Source organism: Prionailurus bengalensis, chromosome A1 (genome assembly GCF_016509475.1).
Source record: "Prionailurus bengalensis isolate Pbe53 chromosome A1, Fcat_Pben_1.1_paternal_pri, whole genome shotgun sequence".
In the NCBI taxonomy this organism is placed as follows: Eukaryota; Metazoa; Chordata; class Mammalia; order Carnivora; family Felidae; genus Prionailurus; species Prionailurus bengalensis.
In genome coordinates, this window is record NC_057343.1 from 85347272 (window position 1) to 85373881 (window position 26610).

Below are 26610 nucleotides of genomic sequence, written 5' to 3' on the forward strand. Positions count from 1 at the left end.
CTTTTAGAATGTCTTTGAACTTAAGCAACCAACTTAATATAGACTGCTATACACATAAAATTTTTTATATGAACCCAAATGCAACCACCAAAAAAAACAAACCCACCCTATAATAGACACACAAAGAAAAAAAAAAACAATCCAAGTATAACACTATAGAAAGCCATGAAACCACAAGAAAGAGAGCAAGAATAAAAGTATAATGTTGTGAAAGAGGCCAACATGGTAGAGAAGTAGTAGGTTCTCTATTTCCCGTGTCTCTCAAACAAAGAAGTGCTAAAGCCAAAGGACTTTGAACCCCGAGAGTCTGGGAGTAAAAGAGACTGCGTCAAAAAGGGAGAAACTGCTACATCCTTGATGGCTATAGGTGGGTGATTGTGAAATGAGGGAGATAAAACAGGCCATGTAGGCATGGAGGGGAGAGATCCCCTTTTGCAGAGAGACAAAGGGAAGAGGAAGAGCAGCCAGGGAAATGTAAGACTGTATCTGGACAAGAGATAAATCTTGAACTGGGACTGAGAGGGATCCCATCTCTAACTGGGGCTTTCTTCTGATTGGTACCAACTGCCCCATTCTTGCACCTGGGGAGGAGAGGAGCCAGCCCTGGGTTCAGTGGTAGGTCAGGGACACAGTCCACAGTAGGACAAAGCAGTCCCCTCCCTGGAATGCTGTGGGACAGGACAAAGCCTGTCTGCTCCTGCCACCCCCAGTCTCCTCTAGGTGGTGAGGTCAGCAGCACAGTCTGAAGCAGGAAAAGGCCATCCTCCTTGAAGTGCTATGGCACAGACAAAACCAGCAGGGAGCACATATCAGGCTGCACAGAGAGGTGTTCCCCCAGTGCCAGAGCACATGGAGGGACGTTGAATCCTAGCCAAGTGGAGGATCAGGGGAGTCAGTGGAGTGAGAAGTACCACCTGTCTGTGCCCGGGGCACAGTGAGGACATCTTGAGCAGGGTGCACCAGGACCATGGAGAAGAGACTAGGGGATGGCCAATTTCCTGCCTCCCCCCCATACCACCAAGGGGGGCCTCAGCGATGGGTCCCCGGGGCCTCATAGTGGATGTAGGACCAGCCTTCACCATTCCACACCCCTCCACTCTGGGTAATTGCATATCTGCTGGAGCAGGATAGATGCTGTGGAAACAGAAGGATCCATCATCCAGACCAGTGCTTCTGCATAACCTAGATTAATTCTAGGACAATTCTTGTTATTTAGATATATTCTCCCTTCCTTACTCTTCCCTCCTCTAGGCTGATTTATTCTGGTTGTTGGTTTGTTTAAGCAGACATATTTAACTCATTCTCTTGGTACATGTTCTACTCCTTCTGTACTTTCATTTCTCTCTCTCTCTGGAATAATCAAGCCATATAGTTTCTCCGTGTGGGTATCTATTTCTTTGTGTTATTTTATTTTTATTTTTATTTTTATTCTACCTCCTTTATTTTCCTTTCTTTCTCTCTGGATTAAGCCATTTAGTCTCTCTACCTGGTCAATGTTTATTTTCTCTTTGTCCCCGACCATCATTTCTCTCTTTGTATGTGCTCTTCCATCAGCACTGCCTCCACCCTGTTCTTTACTTGTAGATGGTGTTTCTGGTTTTGTGCTTTTGGATTGTTTGTGTGCGTGTGTGTGTGTGTGTGTGTGCGTGTGTGTTATTTGTCTGTGTGCTTGCATGTCTTTCTTTCCTGTTTGTTTGTCTGTTTGTTTTCCTTTCCAGGGCTACTTAAGGGAAAAATCAAAGCACACCTCGGAAGGGTCCAAAACATCATTACAAGTAGAGAAATAAAATAACCAAAACCACAACAGAGAGCCAGTAACGCTCTCCAAAAAACACCTCCAGGAGGGCCAGGCCCTGGACAGTGTATGACTCCCGTTAATATAGCAGTGCACACAGGTGCAGAGAACATAACAAGTTTTTAAAACTCATAAGGGATAGAAAACTAGCCAAAATGACAAAACAGAAGAATTCCCCTCAAAAGAAATTCCAGGAAGAAGTTACAGCTAAAGAATTGATCAAAAAAGATATAAGCAATATAACTGAACAAGAATTTAGAATAAGAGTCATAAGATTAATCACTGGGCTTGAAAATGAAATAGAAAAACAGCAGAGAATCTATTACTGCAGAGATCGAGGAACTAAAAAATAGTCATGATGAAAAAAAAATGTTGCAAATGAGGTGTAAAACACAATGGAGGTGGCCACAGCGTGGATTGAAAAGGCAGAGGGGAGATTAGGTGAATCAGAAGATAAAATTATGGAAAAAGAAGAAGTTGAGAAAAAGAGAAAGAACAAAACCAGGATCAAGAGGGGAGAATTAGAGAACTAAGTGATGCAATAAAAGGGAACAATATCCATATCATAAGAATACCAGAAGAAGAAGAGAAAGGGGCCAAAAGTGTATTTGAACAGATCATAGCTGAGAACTTCCCCGATCTGGGGAATGAAACAGACATTGAAATCCAAGACACACAGAGAACTTCCTTTAGACATAACTTGAATCGATCTTCTGCATGACATATTATAGTGAAACTGGCAAAATACAAGATAAAGAGAGAATTCTGAAAGCAGCTAGGGATAAATGGGCCTTAACGTACAAAGGTAGAAGCATGAGAGTAGTAGCAGATCTATTTAATGAAACTTGGTAGGACGAAAGGAATGGCAGGGAATCTTCAATATGATGAACAGGAAAAATATGCAGCCAAAAATCCTTTATCCACAGGTGGTCATTCAGAATATAATGAGAGATAAAATTTTCCCATAAAACCCAAAAACTGAAGGAATTCACTACCACTAAACCAGCCCTCCAGGAGATCCTAAGGGGGAGTCTGTGAGTGAAATGTGGCAAGGACCACAAAGTACCAGAGATATAACTACAAGCATGAAACCTACAGATAACAAAATGACTCTAAACCCATATATTTCAATAATAATGCTGAATTTAAATTGATTAAATGCTCCAATCAAAAGACATAGGGTATCAGAATGGAAAAAAAAAAAGACCCATCTGTTTGTTGTATGTTAGAGACCTATTTCAGACATGAGGACACCTTCAGGTTGAAAGTGAGGGAATGGAGAACTATCTATCATGCTACTGGAAGTCAAAAGAAAGCTGGAGTTGCCATACTTATATGAGACAAACTAGACTTTAAATTAAAGGCTGTAACAAGAGGTGAAGAAGGGTATTCAATAATAATTACAGCATCTGTCCATCAGGAAGAGCTAACAATTTTAAATGTCTATGCACCAGATTCAGGAGCACCCAAATTAAAAATAATAATAGTAATAATAATAATAATCACAAACACAAGCAATCTTATTGGTAAGAATGTGGTGTTTGCTGGAGACTTTAGTATTTCACTTACAACAATGGACAGATCATCTAGACACAAAATCAGTAAAGAAGCAATGGCCCTGAATGATACATTGGACCAGATGGACTTGACAGATATATTTTAACCCCAAATCCCAAAGCAGCAGAATATACATTCTTCTCGAGTACACATGGAACATTCTCCAAGATAGATCACATACTGGGTCACAAACGAACACTCAATAATATAAAAGAATTAAGATCATACCATGCGCACTTTCAGATCACAATGCTAATGAAACTTGAAATCAACCACAGGTAAAAGTCAGGAAAACCTCCAAAAGCATGGCGGTTAAAGTATATCCTATTAAAGAACAAATGGTTCAATCAGGGAAACAGAGAAGAAATTAAAATATATACTGAAACAAATGAAAATGAGAAAAACAACAGCCCAAACACTTTGGGATACAGCAAAGGCTGTCCTAAGAGGAAAATAAATTGCAATCCAGACCTATCTCAAGTTACAAGAAAAATATCAAATACAAAATCTAACAGCACACCTAGATAACTAGAAGCAGAATAGCAAAGACACCCCAAACCCAGCAGAAGAATAGAAACAATAAAGATCAGAGCAGAAATAAACAATACAGAATCCACAAAAACAGTAGAACAGATCAATGAAACAAGAGGGTTTTTTTTCTTGAAAAACTAAACAAAACTGATAAATCTCTAGCCAGGTTTCTCAAAAAGATAAGAGAGAGGACCCAAGTTGATAAAATTATGAATGAAAATGGATTTATTACAACCAATCCCTCAGAAATACAAACAATTATCAAGGAATACTGTTAAAAATTATATACCAACAAACTGGACAACTTGGAAGAAAGGGACAAATTCCTAAAAACCCATACACTACCAAAACTCAAATGGGAAGAAATAGAAAATTTGAATAGACCCATAACTAGTGAAGAAATTGAATCAGTCATCAAAAACTTCCCAAAACATGAGTCCTGGACCAGATGGCTTCACTGGGGAATTACACCAGACATTTAAAGCCAACTTAATACCTATACTTTTCAAGCTATTGCAAAAATTGAAATGGAAGGAAAACTTCCAGATCATTCTCTGAAGCCAGCATTACTTTGATTCCCAAACCAGACAGAGATCCAGCGACAAAAAGAGAACTAAAAGCAATTATCCCTGATGAATATGTATGCAAAAATTCTCAAGATACTATGGAATCAAATTCACCAGCATATGAAAAGAACTATTCACCATGATCAAGTGGGATTCATTCTTGGGAGGCAGGGCTGGTTCAATGTTCGCAAATCAAGCAATGTGATACATACCATTAATACAAATTAAGATAAGAACCATATGGTCCTGTGATAGATGGAGAAAAAGCATTTGACAAAATACAGTATCCTTTCTTGATGAAAACCCTCAAGAAAGTCTGGATAGAAGGAACATACCTAAACATCGTGGAAGGCATTTATGAAAAACCCACAGCTAATATCATCCTAAATAGGGAAAAACTGAGAGCTTTCCCCCTGATATCAGGAACACAACAGGGATGTCCACTCTTACCACTGTTGTATAACATAGTTTTGTAAGTTCTAGCATCAGCAATCAGACAAGAGGAAATCAAGGGCATCAAAATTGGCACTGATGAGTCAAGCTTTCACTTTTTGCAGATGACAGGATATTATACATGGAAAACCCAATAGACTTCACCAAAAGTCTGCTAGAACTTATACATGAATTCAGCAAAGTTGCAGGATACAAAATTAATATACGAAAATCAGTCTCATTCTTATACACTAATAATGAAGCAACAGAGAGACAAACAAAGAAACTGATCCCATTCACAATGGCACCAAGAACCATAAAATACCTAGGAATAAACCTAACCAAAGATATCAAAGATCTGTCTGCTGAAAACTATAGAAAGCTTATGTAGGAAATTTAAGAAGATATAAAGAAATGGAAAACATCCCATGCTCATGGATTGGAAAAATAAATATCATTAAAAAGTCAATACTACCCAAAGCTACCTACACATTCAATGCAATCCCAATCAACCTTGCACCAGCATTCTTCTCAAAGTAGAAAAAACAAGCCTAAAATTTATATGGAACCACAAAAGACCCCCAAAGAGCCAAAGTAATATTGAAGAAGAAGACCAAAGCAGGAGGCATCACAACCCCAGACTTTAGCCTCTATTACAAAGCTGTAATCATCAAGACAGCATGGTATTGGCACAAAAACAGACACTTAGACCAATGGAATAGCATAGAGACTCCAGAATGTAATAGAATAGAGACTCCAGAATTGGACCCACAAAAGTATGGCCAACTAATCTTTCACAAAGCAAGAAAGCGTATCCAATGGAAAAAAAAATACAGTCTCTTTAAAAATTGGGTCCTGGGAGAACTGGACAGCAACATGCAGAAGAATGAAACTAGACCACTTTTCTTACACCATTTACAAAAAGAAACTCAAAATGGATGAAGGACCTGAATGTGAGACAGGAAACCATCAAAACCCTAGAGGGAAAAGCAGGAAAAACTTCTTTGACCTCAGCCTCAACAATTTCTTAATTCACCCATCTCCAAAGGCAAGGAAATCAAAAGCAGAAATGAACAATTGGGGCCTCATGAAGATAAAAATCTTCTTCACTGCAAATGAAGCAATAAACAGAACTAAAAGACCACCTACGGAATGGGAAAAGATATTTGAAAAAGACATATCAGGTAAAGAGCTAGTGTCCAAAATCTATGAAGAACTCATCAAACTCCCACCTGAAAAACAGGTAATCCAGTGAAGAAATGGGAAGAAGACATGAATAGACACTTTTCCAAAGAAGACATCCAGATGGCCAACAGGCACATGAAAAGATTCTCAACATCACTCATCAGTAGGGAAATACAAATCAAAACCACACTCAGATATCACCTCACACGGGTCAGAGTGGCTAAAATGAACTAATCAGGAGACTATAGATGCTGGAGAGGATGTGGAGAAACGGGAACCCTCTTGCACTGTTGGTGGGAATGAAAACTGCTGAATCCATTCTGGATAGCAGTTTGGAGGTTCCTCAAAAAATTAAAAAGAGGTCTACACTATGACCCAGCAATAGCACTGCTAGGAATCTACCCAAAAGATACAAGAATACTGATGCATAGGGGCACATATACCACAACGTTTATAGCAGCACTTTCAACAATAGCCAAATTATGGAAAGAGTCTAAATGTCCATCAGCTGATGAATACATAAAGAATATTTATATTTATGGCTTAAATATATAATTGAATACTACTTGTCAATGAGAAAGAATAAAATCTTCCCACTTGCAGCAACGTGGATGGAACTGGAGGGTATTATGCTAAGTGAAATAATTCAGGAAAGAAAGACAGATATCATATCTTTTCACTCATACGTGGATCTTGAGAAACTTAAAAGAAGACTATGGGGGATGATAAGGGGAAAAATTACAGAGAGGGAGGGAGGCAAATGATAAGAGACTCTTAAGGACTGAGAACAAACTGAGGGTTGATGGGGGGTGTGGGAGAAGGGAAAGTGGGTGATGGGCATGCAGGAGGTAACTTGTTGGGGTGAGAATTGGGTGTTGTATGGAAACCAATCTGACAAATTATATTTAAAAAAATATAGTGTTCAGAAATAGGACAGTGTGTGGGAAACAGCAGAAAGAGTAAAGCAGGCAGCTGCTACTAGTGGTAACACTACTTCCCTTTATTTTAAGGGCAGGGAGTGGTGTAAAGGGAACCAAGAAAGCTGCCCAAATGGGTTATGGCCTTTTGTGAAGGAATGCAATCAACTCCTCAAACCCAGCCTGGTGAAGGTAGGGCCACCAATACTCTGAACTCTTCCCTCTGATCTGCCAGTGCCTCTCGCAGATCAAATTTAACAGGATGTCAGAATACAAGAAAATTGCGGTGATAAAGCCTGAGTAGGGGTTCATACTGGTCAAGAGAGGGCAGGGTCAAATATGGACTACCTAGCACAGACCCCATGACAGTGACCCATAGCATATGGGTGCTTCCTGTCCCAAGGCCACCAAAGGAGATTTGTCAATAACCTGTGAGGCTGAAGTAATATGTCTCCCTTTTGGGTCCAGAGATTTAAAACTGCATTCTTTCAGTATGCATACCTTTGAGGTATGGTCAGAATTGGATTACATCTTCTTACTGATATTCTTCCACCTCTGTTCAAACTTCTACTATCTCTCACTTTAAATATTGCAATACTTTTCCAATTGGCCATAGATAATGTGCTCCTGATGCTGTCTTACTGTGTCTCCTATCACTTTTTCAGTGAGTCTGGTGTCACTTCATCAGTGTCCCTTGAACATGCTATGCCCACTTCTACACCCAAAGTCGTTTTTAAATTGTTCTTTTGTTTGAACAATATTTTCCTAAATGTACTGTCCCTCCTTTACTCATTACAGTCTCTGTTCAAATGACCTCTAATCAAAGATGCTTTACCAGGTCATACTGTATATGAAGGCATCCCATCTCTATCTTTCCTCCCTGCTTCTCTTTTCTTCATGTCACTTATCAGCATGTTACATATTGAGTATTTATTATTTCTCATATTCCACAACTAGAATTAAGTTCCATAAGAGTAGTGCTTTTCTTGTTTCCACTGCTTTAGCTCCAGTGCCTAAAATAACTCCTGCCATATACTAGTTTCTCAAAAAATATTTCTCGGGGCGCCTGGGTGGCTCAGTCGGTTAAGCGGCCGACTTCAGCTCAGGTCACGATCTTGCGGTCCGTGAGTTCAAGCCCCGCATCGGGCTCTGTGCTGATTGCTCAGAGCCTGGAGCCTGTTTCACATTCTGTGTCTCCCTCTCTCTGACCCTCCCCCATTCATGCTCTGTCTCTCTCTGTCTCAAAAATAAACGTTAAAAAAATAAAAAAAATATATTTCTCAAATAAAATGACCATAGTCTCTGATGTCATATTGACCTGAAATTTTATGAAGAAACCCTGATGTTTGTTCGTATGTCAACAAAAAGTTATTTGTCACCACAAAACTGCTCTCTTCCTTGATAATTTTCTCTTTCAAATTTAGAGTTAGTGAGGTATGCTCAAAAACAATTGGAAAAAAAAAACAAGACTTTGACCAATCACTCATGTTCTATAGTGATTTTAGTTTTCGAGATATTTCATATGTAATTTTGTATCCCTTTGACTTTTTATGTGTAAGTTGTAGAATTGGTGATTACAATCTACATATCTAATTTGTCAAGAAAGCCTCAGCTAATTTCTTGTGGTGATATGACTGATACTGCTATTTTTAATTGTCTCAAGTCAGAGAACCATTTGAAAAGTGTTTGTCTTCAAATACATCCTGCCCCCTCCCTGCTACAATTTAATGTTTATTTTCCATTTGTAGTATCTCAGAGTCTCTGTGCACCTGAGATTGTTGTCATCGTGTCCTTTTCATAAAAGTTTCATCTTCCTACATGTTAAACCCACGGAATTCAGTTTCGATATTAAAGCAATTTATTCAGTTATAAAATTTTATTTTCATAGTATATTTAGTAATGTGGTTGATTTTTAAATATTTTATTTATTTACAGAAGATATTTGAGTTGTTCCACAACAGATATATACGTATAGGTATCTGTTAAAATGGAAGAAGAAAATTAAAATCATGAATATGAGAATGGGAAGAAACAAAAGAACCATGATTTAATTAGAATTGAATCATAATTCCTCTGAATAATCATGTACTTAACTACTTTATTTAATTATTTTCCCCTAAAGGATTAAGTCCTCTTGTGTAAAGGTGCTCCTCCAACAATAGTTGTTAGAACCACATAGTTTAAAGTCCAAGATGAGTGCCTTCCAGAGATCCATCTGGAAAACTATTTGCTGTGAACTTCACATGGTTAAAATGTTCATTTATGAGTTACATATAAAAATAGAACTCTTTGTAAAAACTGTCAAACATAAATAACATGCTTTATGAACATATATGATTCAGCAGAAACTCTTCAGCTAGCACTATTTCCTCATTTAAGTATTTCTCCCTTCCTTCCTAGCATCATCTTCTAAATTCAATCTTATCTGTGGATTCCCCTTAGAGTACCAGAATATTATGGCACCACCAACTGGGTAGTGAGAGACCATTGTAGTACCTATTAAATGACCCACTCCTCCAATTTGAGATGAGTTAGAGATAGTTTTTATTTTATTTTTTAGAGAAGTGGTATTTTGAATCAGTTTCAAGTGAAATTCTCAGGGTCCTTTCTTGAATCATATTCTCTCAGCCATTCCTCTAGTAATTCTGGAGGGGACTTTTTTAATATTGTTGGCACAGTTGAAATTTAACACAAATAATTTAAGTTTTTCCAAACTCAGCTTTGTAATACAATCTCTGAAATACAATGTCTAATTGATGGCTTCTGAGATATTTAAGAGAAAAATAATTAGGCTGTTAGTTCTCCTTCTGAGTGTTTCTTATTCACTAAAAAAACTGTTTTCCTGTAATTTCACTCAGTCACTTCTAAAATAAAAAGGCAAGGGTGCCTGGGTGGCTTAGTCAGCTAAGTGTCTGACTCCTGATTTCAGCTCAGGCCATGGTCTCATGGTTTGTGGGATTAAGCCCCCCATTCAGCTCCACACTGTCAGCATGGAGCCTATTTGGGGTTCTTTCTCTCTCCCCCACCCTCTGTGTCCCTCCCCTGAGTGCACTGTCTCTCTCTCAAAATAAATAAAAATTAATTAATTAATTAATTAAATTTTAAAAAGGAACACATGTAATAAATTCCTAGTGTTCTACCTATGTAGTATATTTTTGACATATATCAATATTTTAGAAAACTATGATGCATCCTGCTTAAAATTTCATTGTGTTATAAATATTTTCAATCATTCATATTTTATATAACAAATCTGAGTCTTGTTTACTTTCTCGACTACTGTGTGCTCAAAATATTTAAATTCTGAAGTATTCCAAACATAAAGTTCATTCTCTACTATCTTAAAAAATAACATTAGTTTTTGCCAGCCACCTTAAAGATTATTTTGCAAGATTATTTTGCAAGGTTGGTCTAGAAAAGGGGGTCAATAATTATATCAGTAACTCACAAACTTTGGTAAACATGAAAATCACTAAAAGGTTTGCTAGTCAGATTCTTAAGCCCAATTTAACAGATTCTAATGATGTTCATCTGAGATGGGTGCAAAATTAGCATATTTTGTGAAGTCAGCAAATGATTCTAATGCAAAAGGTCAGAAAACCACTCTTTGGAAGCACTGACATAGATTGAAGATTGTATTTTTCCACGATTAAGAAGAATTAAAATTATGTTAGGGAGAAAAAAGAAATACTGGGAACTTTATTTGATTCCTGATGATTTATCATGGGACTCATTAATTAATTTTACCAGGGAATTATCCTGAAGCACAACCTAAATTCTAGGTGATTATTTTGCATTCTAGATATGCAGACACTGGCCTTTCTTTCATGGAATCAATATGATGCTTTGGAAATAATAAAATTCACATTACCATCAATTGTAAATCATGAAGAGAATTGATGTATACAGTCCCTTGTTCTTTATCAGCACATCATCTAGAACAATTGGACAGAAATTTGTAGATACAGGGAGGAAAAGATAAACATTTTTTTTTCCTTCAGATAAACTCAGTAAGATTAGTTGACTTTACCAGGGTTTGAAGGGATTATTATTTAACAGAGAAAATGTCCCTTTGCTGGTACATCTTTATATTGCCTACAGGTGATATTGGGATTTCTGCCATTTACCTGGAGGACTGACACCGCCCCATTAACTTTTTCAGTGCACTTAGAACTTCCTTGTTCCTGAGACTGTAGGCAAGAGGGTTTAGGAGAGGGGTGAGGACAGTTCCAAACAGAAAAAGACCCTGATTTAACTTTGGAGTCTTGGCAGAACCAGGTCTCATGTATATGCACAAACCTGGACCAAAATAGAGACCCACCACACAGAGATGAGAGGAGCAGGTGGCCAGAGCCTTGTTCCTACCTTCTGGGGAGTTCATTCGGAGTACAGCAAGGAAGATGAGAACATAAGAAGACAAGATGAGAGATAAGGGCAGGAGCAGAACAAGGATGCTTGTTATCACCACTGCCTTCTCATAGGCTGAGATATCCTCACAGACGATCCTAAGCACAGCCATAACTTCACAGAAGAAGTGGGGAATTTCTCTGGGGCTGCAGATATTAAAATGCAAGGTAAAAGCCGTGTGGCCCAAGGAAGTAAGTGCCCCTCCAACCCAAGACATAGCAATCATCTGTAAGCATACCCTAAGATTTATAATGGCTGGGTACCGAAGAGGATCGCATATAGCTACATAACGATCAAAACACATGAGCGTTATAAGGATGCATTCCGCAATGGCCACAGTCAGGGAGAAGAAAATTTGAGTCCCACAAGCCAAGAATGATATGCTCCGCCATCCGGAGAAGAAGTTGGTGGCCATCTTGGGGATGATGCTAGAGGTCAAAGTTAAGTCCATTAAGGAGAGCTGACTGAGCAGGAAGTACATGGGGGTGTGGAGATGGGAGTACAACCAAATGAGGAGGATCAGAAGAGTGTTGCCAGTGAAGGTTGCCATGTAGATCAGGAGAATGATGGAGACCATGGCTGAAATGTATTTAAATTCAGGGAAGAAGCCCAGGAGGATGAAATCTGTGGGTTTTGTCTCATTCCCGCTCCTCAAGGCTGTCTGTAATGCTAACAGGAAGAGAGGAGATTTAAAAAAGGAAGAGAAGAGATTTTTTTTTAATATCATAGAAATGAAGCATTTTCTTATTAAAGTTTAAGAATAATATTGTAATAACAATGGCAAATATGAAAATAATCATCCATGATGACTTGAATCAGTTTTTAATATTTCTGTCTACATTACTTATCCATGCCCTAATGTACTTCTAGAAACCAGAGTGTATGTATTATAATGCATTCCATTAATTTTATTTTATGAGACTTATTTTACTATATTAAAAGAAACTTTGGATAAATATAGTTGTTTTTTTCTTACAATTGTAAAATATGATGATGTGTTGATAAGTCACAATTTCCAACTGCCCATTGTCCAGTTTTTCATAACTTTAGAAAATTATGCTATTTCCATTCTCATCTTTTCAGTGATTTCCTTAATATAAATTATATTTATATATAATATAAAATATAAATATATATATTATATAAATACATACAAAATATTATATGTATATATATATATATATGTAGTATATTTTTGAGAGAGAGAGAGTGAGCACAATAGAGGGAAGGATGGAGACAGAGACTGGGACACAGGATCCAATGTAGGCTCTGTGTTGACAGCAGAGAGCCAGATGTGGGACTTGAACTCACCAACAGTGAGATCATGACCTGAGCCAAAGTCCCACACTTAACTGACTGAGCCACCCACATGTCCCAATAATATTTTTGAGGAAAAATTATAGATTTTGTTTTCCCATGAAAAAAAATCACTGTTAATTTAATTTATAGAAGGATTTTTCAAAATTTTAAAATACTTCTACTTTAGTCAAGCCTTTTGGCTCTGGGCACTTAGGAGACATTATAATTTAGGAGAAAATTGATCATTAGGCCTGTGCTTTGTGTTACACACATTTATGGTTATTTAAGTTTTTTATCTAATTGGTCTGATTTTCTGTCCAGGGAAACTACTCATTGTATTTACATGGTTTATAGTAAATTCAGATTATGTATTAATGAGGGAGAAAGTTTTATTTCTATATGAGCTTGTAGGGTTCTTGCTCTTATAGAATTTGTACTGTCTTTAACCTCTAGCTACAGCTGTTATGCCATTGATGGGTGCAGAGAAAAACTTTAGGTCTCCTTTCTTTCAAGTTTACTAACTTTATCCTTTTTAGATTATCTTAGCTCTATTTAATCCTCTTTCTAGATATCTATAAAACACTCTAAATATCTATACAACTCTTGCTGAGTCTATAACAAAAGGGAACACACCCATCTCTTTGTATGGGACTCCTATAACCTTATTACAAAAACCTGGCGATGATAGTACAAGAAAGAGAAATTGTATTCTTGCAAAAAGTTTCCAAATTATTTTTAAAAAGAGTAAATTGACCCTAATTGTGTATTAAAAAAAACATAATTACCCGAATTTAATGTAAGGCAAGATTAATATCAGAGTATTTCTAAAGTTAGTTCATCAATTAGAACAGATTAATTTTTAAAAAATGATATGCCTTTTGCATTAGTTACAAAAGCTTGATAGAATTTACTAAATCATGATTTAAAAACCTACCTAAGTAACATGTAGTAAAATAAGAGACTCCAATATCCTATTCTATTATCTCCTTGGAAAACTGTGACATTCATTCATGACATTCTTGAAAATATCATTTCTAAATTGTTAGGATACTCCCCTCTTCTGAAAGCTGTGTATATATGTGTGTATGTATGTATGTATGCCAACTGTAAGAGGGAGATCCAAGTTTCCCTTGTTAATTACAAAAAGGACTAAAAGAATCTGTTGCCCACATCCACCCAGTACCCTCTCCTTAGAAACAGTGTGTTCAAATATTAGGTCATTGATTACTTTTCTAATACTTGTGCAATTTCATTTCAATTCACTGCTTCTTTCCAGATACTTCATTTTGATTTGCTCACCAAAAATAGTAACGACTTTTGGATGCAGAAATTATGACAACAAAAATATCCAAGTCTGTTCTCCCTTTGCTCACACTAAGAGCCTCAAACTTCTTGTGAAGAATGAGAAAGCCTCTGTGGGTTGGTACTGCCAGAAATAGGCATCTGTTTTCATATATCCATACTTTATTACAGCCTTCTATGTTGATCGCCTTCAAATCAATTGATCACATGTGAATCAGACCTGCCTTCTGTCACTGGGTGTTTGATTGACTTGATGAGTTAGCCTGCTTTTAGATATGGAGATAGTTTAAGATAAAAAAAAATAATAGTAATAATAATAATAATGACAAAACTTGCCATCAAGCATCTTACTTTCTCCTGCCTTGGAGTGAGTCTTGGTGTAACCAGTGGGTTGTCTGTGCTTGATATAGAGTCATCAGATGGCGAGGAACTGAATTTTCAGAATGGCTAGATGTTTCAAAGTTGTCTAACTTCTCAGAAAAGCAAAGCAGGGTTCTGTGACTTCAGTGCTATGTTACACACTTTCTGATTCCTAGCTCAAGTGCTGTTTCCTGAAGCTTTTGGGTATCCATAAGCTTGGCTAAATTCTATTATAAAATTTCCTTACAAATTCTATTCATTATAGCCTGGGCTGAAACCTAAATTTCATCATTGTCTGTGATTATATATTTTAACGTATGCCTTGTCCCTTAAACCATGAGATTTATGATGCAAGGAACTGTCTTTGCCACATTCCACCTTTTCTCTTTAGATCCTTCATGTTGCATTCAGTGAAAATGAGTTAAATACATCATCAGCTTAGGGATGGAATACTAGATATTGTGCATGGACCAAATAAATGTTTTTAGCACAAACATTTTTCTACCAGAAATTATTGCTTTATTTTGACTTATGATCCCTTATAGGCTTTAAAGCACTTTCCAGCATTTTATTTTGTTGAAATATATAGAAGGGGGCTTGACATTATTATGTCCACTTGAGAAATGATATAAATAAAGTATCAGGTCACAGTCAAATAACACTGTCCTATTTCTGAGCAAATTATCCATTTCCCAAGTTGAGCCTTACAAACACTATTGATAAATATGTGTTAGCATAAACCTATTTTCACAATCCAGAAAAATTGAGTTACTTCCTCTATCAAGGTGCTTACCTTGTAATTTTTGTTCAGTCATTAAAATTTCTTAGAAAATATAAAATGTTCAAAATTCCTATTGCCAATTAATATTGAATGTATTGTTAAAGAAGAAAACATAAACTATTTTAGTAGGAAAAAAACAAGTAACTCTGTAGGACTTGATAAGCTGTCTCTCCTCAGCCTGTTGCTTTGTGAGCAGAGCTGGGATCTGCCTAATTCCTCAGTGCCCTGGGGTTTAGTGTGGAATGTCTTCTCAGACCAAACACTGCAGCTTCATGACAGCCCTTCCAGTTTCTCATTAAGAGCTGTGGTATTCAAATGTAGCAATCTTCTCCCCATGATATAATTAGAGTTTTTCCAAACTATCTATTAGAACAGGCTTAGATTCTTTTTTTTTTTTTTGTCATCACTTCTATTATTTTCCCAGAGGTCCAATTTATAATTCTCTCTGTCTTTTAGTCATTAATCCCATACAACCATTAAACAAGTTATTGATTTTTTTTTCCTTTCTAACATCTCTTATTTTCTCCTTACTTTGTATTCCCAGAACTAACACTCTAAAACTATTTCCCCTTTCTAGAATCATCTCCTTTACCTTATCTTCATAGCTACATTTTCCATTTTCTTCAAGGTCAGATTTAAGTTTGACCTCTCTAGCAAAGTCTTCTTTTATGTCCACAGTGGATAACAACATATTTTTCTTAGTTAATTATGATATATATCTTTTGGCTTATTACCTACATTGTATTGTTACTGGTCTCTTAACATGCTCTTACAGTTAATAACAAGATTTTAAACTCTGGAAAGCCTAGGATTTTGCCTCAGTTTTCCTTTCGTTTCCTATTCCTGGTAGGTTTATTCTTACATTTCATTAAATCAATGAATGCTATACTATATGCTTTAAATTAAAAGTGGAAAAAAATGAATTCACTAAACCTTGTTAAAATGAAAGAATCTAGGGGTACCTGGGTGGCTCAGTCAGTTAAGTCGCCCACTTTGACTCAGGTCGTGATCTCATGGTGGCTCCTGAGTTTGAGCCCTACATCAGGCTCTGTTCTGACAGATCAGCCTGGAGCTTGTTTCAGATTCTGTGTCTCCCTCTCTCTCTGCCCCTCCCCTGCTCATGCTTTGTCTCTCAAAAATAAATAAACATTAAATTTTTTTAAAAAAGAATATGAGGAAATTGTTTGGAGAGAATTTCTTTCCACATACTTGTTCTCTCTTTACTAACCCTACAGTCACCTTTGTTACTGCTAATACGGCCACATTTGAGCTTCAATCAAGTACTTTTAGCCACCCGATCCTATCACGCTACTTTTTAATATATTTTCCTCTTACAAATGGACCCAAATAGATCCCTGATTCAAAAGAAAATCAAATGATTCATCAAACTAGATATTTTTAAAACGTTAATAATATTTTAAAATAAACTTTTTATTTTTTGAACAGTTCCAGATTTATAGAGCAGTTGACAAATAGTACAGAATTTCCATACATCCTTCATTCAGTTTTCTATATTGTTAACATCATACATTACTATGGAACCAACATTGGTTCTTTAGTAAAACTAAGAACCAATATTTGTACATTAATATTAACTAAAATCTATACTTTACTCAGATTTCACCCATTTTCCATAATGTACTTATCTTTTTTCAGATTTTTTTTTAAGGAGATCACATTATATTTAGTCAGCATGTCTCCTTAGGCTCCTCTAGGCTGTGAGAGTGATTCAGTCCTTGTTTTTAAAGCCTTGACCATTTTGAGGAGTACTGACAGGTGTTTTTAGCACATCCCTCAATTATTTTTTGCCTGATGTTTTTCTCCTCATTAGACTAACATTATAGGTTTTGGGAAAGAAGATTGCAGATGTAAAGTGCTCTTGTCATGTCATGCTAGGGGTACATGATGTCTACATGACTTATCACTGATGATCACTTGGTCACTTGGCTGATAGTGCTTGTAAGATTTCTCCACTGTAAAGTTACTCCCCCCTTCCCTGTTATATGTCCTACTCTTTGAAAACAAGTCACTAAGTGCAGTTCACATTCAAGGTGGGAGGCAGGCTAATGTTCACCTTTTTTGAGGGGTGGACTATCTACATTAATTATTTGGAATTATCCTATACAGGAGCTTGGTTTTCCTTCCTTCCTCCATCCATCTCTTTCTTCCTCCCTTCCTTCTTCCCTTCTTTCTTCCTTACTCCCTCCACCCTTTCCATCCTTCCTCACTCCCTCCTTCCCTTTACCTTCCTTCCTTTCTTCCTTCCTTCCTTTCTCACTCCCTCCTTCCCTCCCTTCCTCCTTCCTTTGTTCTTTCCTTCCTTCTCTCCTTTTCTTTCTTCTTTTTTTCCTTCCTTCTCATAGTGATTCATTTATGTCACTATGAAGTCACAGACTTCATACTGTGGAAAAATCATATTTTTATTTTCCATTCTTTGAAAAAATAACAAGTGCTATGTATAGCCCTTAACTACGTTTTTTAACATTAAATTTTAAGATATGTATTTACATGCAGTTATGAAAAATAACACAGAATGATCCCATTTATGCTTCACACACTTTCCCCCAATTACAGTCATGAATTGATGTGATCCACTGACTTTATTCACATTTCACCAGTTTTATATCCATTAATTTCTATGTTTGTACATTATATGCAATTTTACCCGTGTGTAAATTTGTGTGACCACCAACATAGGCAAGAGACAAAATAATTCCAGAACAGGAATCCCTCATGCTACTTTTTTAAAATAGTAACAGCTACCTCATTCTCTTCTCTTCTGTAGCCCCTGACCCACTAATCTGTTTTCCATCTCTGTAGTTTTGTTATTTCAGTAACGTTGTATGCATTGGGTAATATATTGTGTGACTGTATGATATTTGCTTTTTTTCCCCATCTAGTATTATTCCTTTGAGATCTATTCAAGTTATACATTATCTAAGTCACTAATTTACTTTAATTGCTAAGTAGTAATCCATGCTATGGATGTATCACAGTTTAACTATTCACCTGTTGAAGAAAATTTAGGTTAGTTTTGGCCATTAGAATTAAAGCTGCTGTGAGTACTTATGGGTTTTCTTGTGTAAACATAAGTCTTTATTGTCTAAGATACATACTCAAAAGTGCAATTGAAGGATGATAATTCCAGAATGGCTATGCCATTTTATATCCCTCAAGCAAATGTGTGAGATATCTGAATTTTCTACCATCTTTCCATCATTTGTTGTCACTACTAATTCTTTTAGTTCTTCTTGTAGGTGTGAAGTATATCTTGTGGTTTTAATTTACATTTATATAGTAGCTAATGGTGTTGCACATTTTTTCGTGTGTTTGTTTGCATCTATGAATCTTCTTTAGTAAAATGCCTGTTCATGTCTTTTGTTTGGTTTCTAATTAGATTATTACTATTGAATTAAAAATCTGTTATATATTGGTCTCCTGGGTAGCTCAGTCAGTTAAGGGTTTGACTTTTGATTTCAGCTCAGGTCATGATTTCATGGTCATGAGATAAAGCCTGACATCGGGCTCCCCATTTGGCATGGAATCTGCTTAAGATTAATTCTCTCCCTCTCCCTCTGCCCCTTCCCTAATAGCACCTTCTTTCTCTCTTTAAGAAAAAAAAAGTCTGTTATATATTTTGCTATAGTCCTTTGTCAGGTGTGTAGTTTATACATATTTCCTCCAAGTCCATAACTGTCTTTTCACCCTCATAAAAGGGTCTCTTTCATTGTAATAAGAACACATAACATAAGATTTACACTGTCAACAAATTTCTAAGTGCAAAATACAACATTGTTAACTTCAGGCATACTGTTGTACAGCAAAGGTCTAGTTCATCTTGTATAACTGAAACTTAATATCTGTTGAAGAGCCATCATGTTCCCTTCCTCCAGCCACTGACAACCACAATTCTGCTATCTGTTATATGAGTTAGACAATTTTAGATACTGCATACAATTGCAATTATACAGTATTTGTTCTTTTGTCAATGAATTATTTCATTTTGCATATGTTCTCCAGGTTCATACATATTGTCACATATGAAAGAATTTCCTTATTATTTTCTTTTTCAATTTGTCTGTTGATATATATTTAGGTTGTTTTTACTTCTTAGCTACCATGAATAATGCCACCTTCCACAATTATGAAAGTGCATATTTTTCTACAAGATCCTGATGTCAAGTTACTTTGGATAAATACACAGAAGTAGGATTGCTAATCATATGGGAGTTTTATTTTTAATATTTTGAGAAATTTCCATAGTGTTTTACATGGAAGCTGTGTCATTTTGTATTCCAATCAACAGTATACAGTGGTTTCAATTTATCCAAATTCTTACCAAGATTTGTTATTTTCTGTTGTTGTTATTGTTATCGTTGTTGTTGTTGTTGTTATTTTGGAAACTGGCCACCATAACAGGGATGAGGTAATATTTCTTGGTTTTTATTTGCATTTCCCTTATGATGAGCATCAGGGAAGGACATTGAATACCTCTTCATATAAATGTTGCTATGTCCTCATAGAGAAATGTTTATTAAATTCCTTGCCCACTTTTGGGGCACGTGGGTGGCTGAGTGGTTAAGTGTCTGACTTCAGCTCAAGTCATGATCTCCTGGTTCATGAGTTTGAGACCCACATCAGGCTCTGTGCTGACAGCTCAGAGACTGAAGCCTGCTTTGGATCCTGTGTCTCCCTCTCTCTCTTGCCCCTCCCCTGCTCATACTCTGTCTCTCTCAAAAAATAAATAAACATTAAAAACATATTAAAAATTAAATTAAACCCCTTGCCCATTTTTGAGTATTTTATGTTTTCTTTTCTCTTTCTTTCTTTATTTCTTTCTTTCTTTTGTTCTTTCTTTCTTTCTTTTTCTTTCTTTCTCTTTATTTTTTTGAAGGAGTGTTTTTTTAATATATATTTGTAATTTGTTTCATCAGACATATTGAAAGAATATTTTCTCCCATTCTGTAGCTTGCCCTGTACTTTGCTGATTATTTTCTTTTGGTGCAGACACTCTTATTTGATGTGATCTTACTCATCTTTTTTTTTTTTCTTTTGTTCTCATATACAAGGAATAATATCCAAGATAAGTGTTATGAAGATTCCTCCTATGTTTTCTTCCAGGGGTTTGACAGTTTTAGGTCTCACAATTTTTCTCCTTTTTATTAAATTTAAACTTTACTTAACTTATGGTGAAATACTGGTTTCAGGCATAGAATTCAGTGATTTACCACTTACATTCAACACCCAGTTCTCATCCCAAGTGTCTTCCTTTGTACCCATAACTCATCTAGCCCATGCCCTCCTCACCTCCCTCCATCAACCCTCATTATGGTCTCTATCATTAATAGCCTCTTGTAGTTTGTTTCCCTCTCTTCTCTCCCCCCGTCTTCCCATACATTTATTTGTTTTGTTTCTTAAAGTCCGCATATGAGTAAAATCATATGGTATTTTTTTAATCTGATCAACTTAGTTCACTTAGTATAATACATTCTAGCTCCATCTATGTCATTGTAAATGGCAAATTTTCATTTTTTATGGTAGAGTAATATTCCATTACATTTAAATGTATATATTTACACACACACACACATACACACACACGCACACACACACATATATATATATATATAATTGTTTCTTGATTGCTTTTTCTGTCTAGATGATCTGCCCATTGCTGTATTATATCATAATTATGGGGTATATCCATAAAGAAGAGCTAACAATTATAAATGTTTATGCACCTAATTTGGGAGAACTCAAATATATAAAACAATTAATCACAAAAATAAGCAATCTTATTGGTAAGAATGTGGTAATTGCAGGGGACTTTAAAACTCCACTTACAGCAATAGACAGATCATCTAGACAGAAAAGCAATCAAGAAACAATGACCCTGAATGATACACTGAACAAAATAGACCTGATATATATATTAACTTTTCATCTTAAAGCAGAATACACATTATTCTTGAGTGCACATGGAGCATTCTCCAAGATAGATCACATACTGGGTCACAAAACAGCCCTCAATAAATATAAAAGAATTGAGATCATACCATGCACATTTTCAGATCCCAATGCTATGAAATTTGAAAACACCACAGAAAATTTTACAAAACTCCAAATGTATAGAGGTTAAAGGACATCCAACTAAAGAATGAATGGGTCAACCAGGCAATTAAAGAAGAAATTTTAAAAACATATGGAAACAAATGAAAACAAAAGCAAAACAGTCCAAACCCTTTCGGAGGCAGCAAATGCAGTGATAAGAGAAAAGTACATTGCAATCCAGGTGTATCTCAAGAAACAAGAAAAATCTCAAATACAAAAGCTAACAGCACCCTTAAAGGAACTAAAAGCAGATTAATAAATAAACCACAAGGCCAACAGAAGAAGAGAAATAATAACAATCACAGCAGAAATAATATAGAATCCAAACAAAAAGAACAGATCAATGAGATGAAGAGCTGTTTTTTTTGTTGCAAAAATAAACAAAATTGATAAACCCCTAGTCAGACTTCTAAAAGAGAGAGACGTCCCATAGATAAAATCACTGATGAAAATGGATTTATCACAACCAATCCTACAGATAACACAATGACTCTAAACTCATATCTTTCAATAATAGCATTGAATGTAAATGGACTGTATGCTTCAATCAAAATACATAGGGTAACAGAATGAATAATAATAAAAAAAATAAGACCCATGTATTTGCTGTCTACAAGAGACCCATTTTAGACATGAGGACACCTTCAGATTGAAAATGAGGGGAAGGAGAACCATATATCATGCTATTGAAAGTCAAAAGAAAGCTTGAGTAGCCATATTTGTATCAGACAAACTAGATTTTAAAGGTTGTAACAGGAGATGAAGAAGAGAATTATATCATAATTACGGGGTCTATCCATCAAGAAAAGCTAACAATTATAAATGTTTGTGGACCTAATTTGGGAGAACCCAAATATATAAAACGATTCATCACAAAAATAAGCAATCTTATTGATAAGAATGTGGTAATTACAGAGGACTTTAATGATATATTATCTGTATCTGTTTTGATCAATTCTTTAGCTGTAATTTCTTCCTGGAATTTCTCTTTAGGAAAATTCTTCCTTTTAATAATTTTGGCTAGTCTTCTGTCCCTTATGTGTTTTAAAAGCTTGTTATGTGCTTTGCACCTGCAAGCACTACTATATTAAAGAGGGGCCATACACTGTCCAGGGACTGGCCCTACAGGAGGTGATTTTGGAGAGTGTTACTTGATCTCTGTTATTTTGACTTTGATTACTTTATCTCCCTACTCATAGTGATGTTTTGGTCCCTCCACCAGATGTGCTTTGATTTGTTCATTGAAGTAGCCCTGGATAGGAAAACAAACAAACAAAAAACAGAAAATAAAAAAGCAAACACAAACACACACACACATAAACAAACATTAAAAAAAAACCAGAAACACCAGCTATAAGCAAACAACATTGATGATGCAGTGCTGATGGAAGAGGCCTTATCCTATACAAAGAGAGAAATGACAGGGGCAGGAGAAAATAAAATAAAATAAAAATTGACCAGACTGAGAAACTATACGGCTTATTCCAGAGAAAGAGAAAGGAGAATAAAGAAGGAGGTTTAGAACATGTATCAAGAGAATGGATTAAATATGTCTGTTTAAACAAACCAACAATCAGAGTAACCAGACAAGAGGAGAGAAGAGATAAGGAGAAAAGTAAGGAAGAATGTATCTATACAATAAGAATTGTCCAAGAATTAAATCAGGCAATGTAACAGTGCTGGTATGGAGGAGGGGCTGTCTAACTTCTCAGCGTCAATCCTGCTCTTGAAGATATGCAGTTACCAAGTGTGGAGGGGCATGGTTTGGTGTAGGTGGGTACTGCCTCCACTGTGGGCACTTTGTCCATTCCCTGACACCCCACCTTGTTGGTGATGGTGAGAAAAATGGTGACAACCCTGTCTCTCCTCCATAGACCAGGTGTCCTAAACCACTCTGTTCAAGCTGTCCTCACTGTGCCATGGGTGTAAACGAGGCAATTTGCCCCCCTCTTCTGACTCCCATGCCTCCCTGGTGCTTGGCTTGGATTTAAACCCTGATGTCTTAGAGATTCCCACTCCGTGCATCCTGGTTCTGAGTAAGAGATGCCCCACAGCCTCATAGTGCAGAGAATGTGTGGCTTATCACACTCTTCTGACTCCCATGTGTTGCTGGCGCTCCGCTGGGACTTCAACTCTGATGTCTTTAAGGTTACCACTCTGCCCCAGTTCAGGAAGTTTCACTCCTTTGAGCTGATCTATACCTTCTTCCCACAACACTCCAGGGAGGGGATCCCTTTCTCCTACTGTGGACTGAACCTCTGAGCTAGTTACTGAGCCTGGGGCTGGCTCCCCACCTCTCCAGGTATGTGAACAGGGCAGCCAGGCTGAGTCCAGAGAAAGCACTGCAGTTAGAGATTGAATCTTTCTCTTTATTGGTCGCTTGTTTTTCTCTTGTCCAGATACAGTCCTATATTCCCCAGCCTCTCTTTCTCTTCCCTTTGTCTCTCTGTAGAAGGGGTCCCTCCCCTCCATTTGATCTCTCTCAGTTCACAATCACCCACCCATAGGTGGCCTGTCAGGTTGTCCCAGTGGGTCCCTGGAAGTGACTCTGTCACTTTGCTTCCTGGACTCTTACAGTTCAAATTCCTTTGGTCTCAACACTACTTTGTTTGAGAGATGAGGGAACATTGGTTTCTCCTACTTCTCCATCATGTTGGCCCCTCCTCTTTAATTTCCTTTTTGTATAACTTGTTAGTTTTAGAAACGCAACTGAGTTTTAAGTTTTGATTTTTCAATCTGAAAATTTGCTTATTTTTTTTTACTCTATTTCACTTTTTAATGGTTTTTAAAGCTTTGCACATATAATATATTGTCAGTTACAACCAGAAATAACTTCTCTTCTGATTCGAATGAGTATTATTCTGTTTCTTTTTTTTAACGTTTACTTATTTTTGAGACAGAGAGAGACAGAGCATGAACAGGGGAGGGGCAGAGAGAGAGGGAGACACAGAATCTGAAACAGGCTCCAGCCTCTGAGCTGTCAGCACAGAGCCTGACGCGGGGCTCGAACTCACGGACCGTGAGATCATGACCGGAGCCAAAGTCGGACGCTTAACCCACCAAGTCACCCAGGCGCCCCTATTATTCCATTTCTTGACTAATTGCCTGGTCTAAAACTTGCAGACCTATATTGAATAGAAGTAGTGAGAGTGAGGATTTTCTTTTCCTAGTTCCTGATCTTATTTTATTTATTTTATTTTTATTCATTCATTCATTCATTCATTCATTTTGAGAGAGACAGACAGAGACAGGGTGTGAGTTGGGGACAGGCAGAGAGAGTGAAAGAGAATCAAGCAGGTTCTATGCCCAGCACAAAGTACCATTCAGGGTTCAAGGTCACGACTGTGAGATCATGACCTGAGCCAAAATCAAAAGTCAGAAGCTTAACCAACTGAGCCACCCAGGTGCCCCTTTTTAAAAATTATTATTATTATTATTATTTGACAGAGAGAGTAGTTCCTGATATTAAAGGAAAAGTTTTTCACCATTAAGTATGATGTTCACTGTGGATTTTTCATATATCACCTATATTTTGGTGAGATATTTTTTTTTCTATTCCTAAATTGATGAGTTTTTATCATGAAAGGGTATTGAATTTTGTCAAATAATTTTTCTGCATTTATTGAGATGATGTAATTATTTTTATTCTTTATTCGTTTAACATATGTTAATTCATTGATTTGGATTCTTAACTGATGGAATTAATTGACTTGGATAGGTTGAACCATTCATGCACTGCAGTAGTAAATATCCCAAGTGAGCTGTTCATGTTGTATGTTCCTTTTAACATACTGTTACATTGAGTTTGCTAGTGTTTTGTTGAGGATTCTTATGTCTATATTAATCAAGAATATTGATCTGTAGTTTTCTTTTGTTGTAGTGTCTTTGTTTGGCTTTTATATGTGATTAATGATGAACTTTTAATCTAAATTTAGAAGTGTCCCCTTTATTCTATTTCTTAGAAAACTTTGAGATGGACTACTGTTAATTCTTCTTTAAATACTTGGGAAAAGTGACCAGTGAAGCCATCTGGTTCTGGGATTTGTTTTGTTGGGAGATTTTAAATTGTTGGGTCAATCTTCTCACTCATTATTAGCCCATGCAAATTTTCCACTTTCTATTGATTCTTGGTAGATTTCTTGTTTCCAGAAATGTATCCATTTCTTTTAAATTACCCTATATGTTGGCTTGTAATCATTTATAGTAATCTCTTAAAATTCTTTGTATCACTGTGGCATCAGTTGTAGTGTCTTTCATTTATAATTTTAATAATTTGAGTCATCTTTTTCATACCTAGTTTAACTAAGGGCTTTCCAATTTTGTTTATCTTTTCAAAAAGCCAACTTTTAGTTTCATTAATGTTTTTCTATTGTATTTCAGTTTTCATTTTGTTCTTTTCTGCTCTAATCTTATTGTCCCCTTCTTTCTATAGCTTTGGCCTTATTTTTTTCTACTTTTCTAAACCTTTCAGCTGTAAGTTTAGCTTATTTTAAATATTTTTTAATGTAAGATTATAAAATTCCATCATTGTACTGCTATTGTTGCATCATGTAACTTTTGGTGTCTCGTGTTTTCCTTGTTTTTGTTTTTTTGTTGTTGTTATTTACTAACTTCAATTTTGATTTCTTCTTTGACTCACTTGTTCAGAAGTGTGTTATTTTATTTGTATATATATATATATATATATATATATATATATTGTTTCCTGTCTGTTATTGATATCTAGCGACATCACCGTGTTTGGAAAATATACTTGGTATGATTTCAATATTCTCATAGTTTTAAAGAATGTTGTTTTTCTTGTCACTTAAAACATGATATATCCTTTAAAGTGTTCCATAAACACTTATGAGAAATGTATGTTCTACTGCTTTTGGGAATAATTACTTGTATACATCTACTAGGCTTATTTTTTTTTTCCTATAGTATGTTAAAATCTTCTGTTTCCTTACTAATTTTTCTCTTGGTTCTTCTATCCATTATTAAAAATGAGATACTTAATTTTCCTATTACTTGTTTTGTTATTTATTTCTCCTTCAAGTCAATGTTTACTTATACATTAGATGCTCCTATTTGAGGTGCAAACATATTTATAATGTTTATATCTTTCTCATGAACTTATTATTATTACATAATGACCTTTTTTCATTTCATGTCAGTTTCTTCAAATAAAGTTTATTATGTCTAGTATAAATACACATTCTTGCTCTCCTTTGGTTATCATTTGTACAAATATCTTTTGCCATCACTTTAGTTTCAGCCTATGTGTGTCTTGTAGACAGCATATCCTATTTTATTTTTTATTTTAATACTTTGAGTCATTCTGCCTTTTCATTTGAGAGTTTAATCTATTTGGTTTAAAATAAT

The 26610-nt window shown here is 36.0% G+C and overlaps 1 protein-coding gene across 1 annotated transcript; it reads right to left on the minus strand.

The window, feature by feature from the left end:
- Positions 1 to 245: 245 nt before the first annotated feature.
- Positions 246 to 23051, minus strand: LOC122478969 (olfactory receptor 2M5-like). Its single transcript, XM_043572828.1, has 4 exons — positions 22949 to 23051; positions 11111 to 12059; positions 1016 to 1134; positions 246 to 307 (listed from the first exon to the last, which is right to left on the minus strand). Exons 1-4 carry the CDS (start codon positions 23049 to 23051, stop codon positions 246 to 248), a joined length of 1233 nt encoding a protein of 410 aa, XP_043428763.1.
- Between the last annotated feature and the right edge of the window lie 3559 nt (positions 23052 to 26610).